Source organism: Alnus glutinosa, chromosome 9 (genome assembly GCF_958979055.1).
Source record: "Alnus glutinosa chromosome 9, dhAlnGlut1.1, whole genome shotgun sequence".
In the NCBI taxonomy this organism is placed as follows: domain Eukaryota; kingdom Viridiplantae; phylum Streptophyta; class Magnoliopsida; order Fagales; family Betulaceae; genus Alnus; species Alnus glutinosa.
The window spans coordinates 26,534,616-26,540,615 of NC_084894.1; the positions used below are offsets into that span (position 1 = coordinate 26,534,616).

The 6,000-nt window shown below is 32.9% G+C and overlaps 1 protein-coding gene across 3 annotated transcripts in view; it reads right to left on the bottom strand.

Annotated features, from left to right (window-relative positions):
- Positions 1-3,113: 3,113 nt before the first annotated feature.
- LOC133877917 (vacuolar cation/proton exchanger 3-like) overlaps positions 3,114-6,000 on the bottom strand; it is a 5,948-nt gene continuing 3,061 nt past the window's right edge. For 2 of the 3 annotated variants that reach the window (XM_062316374.1, XM_062316372.1), the window contains 6 exons: positions 5,412-5,534; positions 5,020-5,136; positions 4,856-4,909; positions 4,326-4,442; positions 4,114-4,207; positions 3,114-3,685 (listed from right to left, as the gene is read on the bottom strand). In XM_062316374.1, the coding sequence (XP_062172358.1) occupies positions 3,630-3,685; positions 4,114-4,207; positions 4,326-4,442; positions 4,856-4,909; positions 5,020-5,136; positions 5,412-5,534 (561 nt within the window). In that variant the 3' untranslated portion in view covers positions 3,114-3,629. The remainder of the gene's footprint in view (positions 3,686-4,113; positions 4,208-4,325; positions 4,443-4,855; positions 4,910-5,019; positions 5,137-5,411; positions 5,535-6,000) is intronic. The other variant, XM_062316373.1, reaches the window with a different exon arrangement.

Below are 6,000 nucleotides of genomic sequence, written 5' to 3' on the forward strand. Positions count from 1 at the left end.
CATGAATAGGTACAGGTAAAGAAATTGTAGAATTATGTGAAGGATGTGTAGTGAAACAACCATCAGAAGAAGAATGTGTAAGATTTAAAGTGAAAGGAAAAATATGCTCATGAAATACAGAATTACGACAGAAAGAACAGAGAAAACAAAGAGAACAATGGGGGGAAAAAGATCTCTCAAGTAATCTGTAATGTATGAATACAAAAATGAAAAGATTACAAATATATAGCTTGAGAACTCGAGCTAACTAAACCTAAACTGTTACAACAGAATGTAAACTAACATAACAATTTAGTAACTATATATAAGTAACAGTCCAACTATATACAAGTATAAATATCTTCTAACTCTAATAAATGGCTTCTAGTTTAGAGAATAGTGGAGGAGAAGAAGAGATAAGGTCTCGAAGAAGAGATAGGATATTATTATGCTGTAGGAACAGGAAACCAAGTGTTGTTCTATTAATTCGGAGTTGATAAGAGATGTTTGGAGTAATTGTTTATGCATTTGGGAAGTTTTGCTGGCTGACGAGAGTTCCATCCCAATAGGGGCACTTGCCGGTGAGGAAGATCCCATTTAGAAGAAGGGAGAAAAATCTACGTATCTAAAACTTTTCTTCTTGTGAACAATTTTTTAGCTTGAATTATGCAGTTGTGGTTGATGGTTTATGGGGTCTGCAAATGGACCTCAATCCGCCACTGGAGGGAGGCTTCAAGAGGTTGAAGAAGAAGATAAAGCTGTGGGTTTTTTTTTTTTTTTTTTTTTTTTTTTTTTTTTTTTTTTTAAGGTTTTAATTTTTAATAAAATAACAAAAAAATATTTTAATAAAAAAATGCTAACGTGGTACTAATGATCTACAGTTAACTTGGTAAATTAACGGAGGGATCTATTTAGAATAATCGAAAACTCATACGTCTAATTTCCAAAATTAAAAAGTGAGAGTAATTTCAAATCGCGCGTTTACCCAATAATTTATCATAGGTTTTTCCAAATACAATTATAATTTATATATGTTGCGTTGTGAGTGCAAGTGTGAATATTAAGTCTCACGTTGGATAGAAACAACAACAATATAATATTGTTTAACTCAAATTTATATGGTGTTTTAATATAGAGCGTTGTTAGGAGTACTCCATCTTTTACTTCAAGTTCCTTTCAAAACGTGACAATTCATATATTACTTATTATGTGAGTCACTAAATTGATGTCACAAGCCTATACTCTACCCCCCCCCCCCCCCCCCCCCCCCCCTCTTTGCCCTCACTCTCGAAGCTATATGTCAACCACCTTGTCTCCTTGTTCTTGAGCCTACAAGAATAAATGGATGCCAATAGTTCTCATGTGGCAATAGCTAGGATATAGTAGACCTCTTTTTAATACTTACGTGCCTGCCTTTCTTGGTCAGGCTAGGTCCGGCCTGCTTGGGTCAATTAATGGGCTGAAAAGGCTCGCTTCTTGAGGGGCTTATTATGTGGTACACCACTTGTTAAACCCTAGATAAGAAAGCCACAATTTGCAGGCCCATGACCCATGAGAGGCCAAAAGGCCTTTTAGATTGTCCATAAAATAAGAAACACAACCAAAGAGTAGTCGTGCTTTTTATGACTGAAGGATCTGCCTGGGGTTCTTCAAATTTCATTCTACAGGAGTCTAGCCAATAGTATTTCAACTGAAAGAAACATAGCATGGAGGTTTATTACATGTTTAAAGGTACAAATGCCCAATACAAAGTTGTTGTTGGGCAAACTTTAATTTCTTTCATCCCTTTTTTTAAAACTGACATTATCTTTAGAGCGTGTGATTCTTATATTCATTTTAAAAATACGTGTGAAAATATGCACGTTCAAATCATATATTCTATAAACAGATTCAATTTCATACACCAAGACAAAAATAATATCTTTCAAAATCGATGATTGCATCAAAGATGTACTTGCTAGTAAGAATTTTTAATTGGCTAGTTGTAAATAGCCTCAGACTCAAGAACAAAGGATTATCCCGGACCTACATTAAGGTATTGACGATGATTTCCAAATATCGCAGAACATAATGCGATACGAAGAGATAGAATGTAATAGAAACAAAGATAGAGGGAACGAATTACTTACTCTTAATGGTCAAAGCGAACCCTTTCATTCTGAATTAAAGAATTCGGAATGAATCAAATCTCCCCAAATAGGATTTAAACCTACAACTAGTCTGTTAATAGCCAACCGCTTTACCACTAAGCTACTGTAGAACAACGGGAGATTAGATCTATGACCCATGCAACTTGTTTTATGGTAGATATGAGGCTGCTATACCCGAAGTCTAGCCAGTATGGATCCATATCTAGATGTGCTTTTCTTTCTTATAAAGCCTAATTTAGCACCAAGGCCTAGGGATACATGTCGCATTATTATTGGTGCCGATATCATATTATTTAGTAGACTGTTATACTACTTTATAATTTTGCAGTGAAAATCAACTATTTAATCAACACTTGTTAAAACAAAAAAAAAAAAGGCTGATTTTCACTACCACGTTATCCTAGCTGTATGGCAGTCGTATAACAATCTACTAAATAACATTACTTAATTTTTAAACTTATCAAAACCCAAAGATTAATTTTTAAATGAGAGAGAGAGAGAGAGAGAGATTATCCATCTACAAATTCATCTACTAAGGTAGTTTCTTAAAGTTGTTGAGACATATAAGTCACATAATTATTATTAAAAAATAAAATGAAAAATGTTAAAAGCCACACTTTCATATTACAAGTATTTTACTCAAGTGACAGTGCCAATCAGTCTTTGTATAAATTCTTGTTAAAAAAAATTAAGAATTAATTAATATTGCCACATCAGTATGGATGATAGTAATTAGATAAAGATATGAATTTTAATATTACTCTATTTTTTATTTTTTTATTATAAAAATAAAAAATAAAAAAATAAAAAACCTTCCTCTCTTTAATTTATTGCCTCTTTCTCTTTTTCCCATAATAGCCTGATAGCCACCTGGCCCACCTTTGCATGGTACTATGGTAGGCCGAAGTTGCAGTTGTCAACTTTTCACCAAGAATGACAAGTACTAAATGGATAAACTAAGATAAAGCTTTTCTAACACTCACAGAAATTTTATTTAAATGTAAATTGGAATCTTACACTCACCAAATTTTTTTTATTGTACATCAAAGACACAAGATGTAATGCAATTTCCATTGCTTCAGCAGCATATCAGCTTAATTAAACTAAACACATGCAAATTCAGTCACCAAAAAGAAGGTTAAAACAAAAAAAAAAAACAAAAACAAAAACACAAAAGCACTTGCCATATGCCACCACTTATGACCTAAATTTTGAAACTAAAACCTTATTGCAGACACAGATATATTATAGATAGCTAGAACTATATATACAAACATCTTCAACAGCAATTTCCGGTAGTCTTCGATCTCCAAGTTTAAGAAGCCCCCCCTCCGTAGCTTTGAGCCTCTCTCTCAATTAGCCCAAAACTCTCTGTAATTGAAATGGGAAGGAAATTTATGAAAGTTTTCCAGTGCTTCACGAAATAGATTTACGGATGCACCATCCTGCATGTCGTTTGGGATATATATATATATATATATCCCAAACAACGTAGCCAGCTCAAGCGGTTAAGCCTCCAGAGGACAGTTCAACTCCTAAGTTGACGGCTGTTTGATCTGTCATGAAAATTGCAGACGTTAATGGAGAAATACTAATATCTTTCTTTTTAAAATAAGAACAAAGGTCGATCTCTTTCAAAATGGATCGGAAGAAATTTATTTGATAGATGTCAGTTTAATAGACTAAATTGGAGGAAATTTTTTTCCTTCCCTTATATCATATGTATATGTGTTACTTCACTATGAATAGAGATTCCTAATAATTTTGCTTTTCGAATTGATGGAATCCGGCCATCTGCCTTAAGAAGTAGGCGGGTTGCTTAATTAAGACCTATTCGGACAGATGGACACCATAAACACTTTCTTATATTTATTACCCGAATTACTAACTATCTTAACAACAAATTGTTGGGATCCGGATCGGTACTTATAGTACTAGCTACATGCATGGTGAGAAATTGCACTTTGGCTAGTTAGGCACTTACTTGGCGGTGGGATTTTATGAACAAAAAAGCAAGCACTAATAACAATGTAGCATAGGAAAAGAACGACCCCTTTCATGTAATGTGAAGTTCCATCCTGAAGAACAATAAAAACATGTGTTGTTACGATGTTAATCACTAAAAACTGACCAATTAACAGTATTTAACATAATAATTAAAGATATAGATAGAGAGTTAATTGATAATCTAAGAACCTGTAAAGCGAAGGCTGTGACAATTATCGAGAAAGCAAGAGAACCAGTTTCGAGGAGACTGAAATCAAGATCCATTTGGATACCCATTATCCAAGCAACAATTACGCTTAAAGGAACCTGAATTTGATAGATAATGATCAGAATTCTTTGTGTAATAAATTTTGTAAACGATTTTGTTTTTCTCCTCATTTTTTTTTTTCCGTAGTTTAATTAATTAGTGTCCGTTTGGTTTAGCGATTGAAAAACATGCTGTTTAAAAAAACAATTATTTCAAAGATAAGTTAAATATTTGATAAAATTGTGATTCGACCTTTAATAAATCATGAATATTTTTAAAATTCACGTTATTTTAAAAAACACATCCCCTTCCTGCAATTTAAAAACATGAAAAAATTCATGTAATTTTTTTTTAAGCACTCTTAAACGGAACATTTTTTAAGTGATTTTGTTTAAAAATGCACATGTTTGACCTACGAAATCACCGGGTAAAACGCACTGTAAGTGCTTTTGGGTTAATTCGTTAATCTTACCACAAACATGGAGATTTGACTTGCAGAACCTAGAGCCACACCCAGGGATATATCCTGCATGACACCCAGAATTTTATACAGTTATATATTAAATTAACATGTGATCAAGGTATTATATATAAACAAAGCTAAATCATAGATCATATATATATATATGTATATACCAATTTGTTCTTGAACGCAAATATGATTGATCCAGCATGTTCTGCCGCATTTCCAACGATTGGTAGCAAGATAATGCTGATGAAGCTAACAGAAATTCCCCAAGATTCTGATGCAGCCTAATTGAGAAATTAAATTAAAAGCATGCCCTATGCCATCGAATGTCAGATAATGCAAATATGATTCATCAAATGTAAGATTTTGTGGCCCGAATTGCTAGTAATTCAGTAAGGAAATATAAGAAAGCTCTTACAGAACCCACTTGTCCAAACGGATCTCAGGTACGTAGCCTACCTTCTTATTCAGATAGGTAAATTTCATAGATACTGTACTAATCTGGATAGCAAATTGATGAGATTCAAATCCAGTTTTTACAATAAAAATGTTTGCACACCTCGATTGTTCCAACGACATACTCGGATAGCACAGATATGATAATTGTCATGCCAACCAGCCAAGTAAAGGCACTCCCAAATCCTAGCACGGCCTTTTCTTCGTCCTCCTCCTCATCATCATCCTGGCCATTACACCAAAACAAATTCTTTAATAAGTAATAAGAGCTTGTAAAAGTATTCTTTAAAACCTAAATCTCAAAACCATTTATGAATAAGAATCTTTAATCAATATCATCGACAAATTCTTACAGAACCCAAAGATATATCAAAATGAAATTTAAATAGAAAAAGATATGCAAACTGTTTGAATTTTATCTCTATTGAGTTTTAATATCAGAATGGTGGATATATTCTTTATCTTATTTTATAATCTTCAAAATGGATTTGATTGAAATAATAGAAATGATATTTAGTCCTTAGATTTCACCCCGACTCTTTTGAAGATAATAGTCCAAAAAAGCAGCTACAATTTCTAGACATCAAAATAAAACATGTACATATATCACCTATATATAATGGTAATTGCTTTGGAAAAAGAATTTCCTTTTCCTAATCCTTAATGGAAAAGGAAAACCCAATTCTTATTAA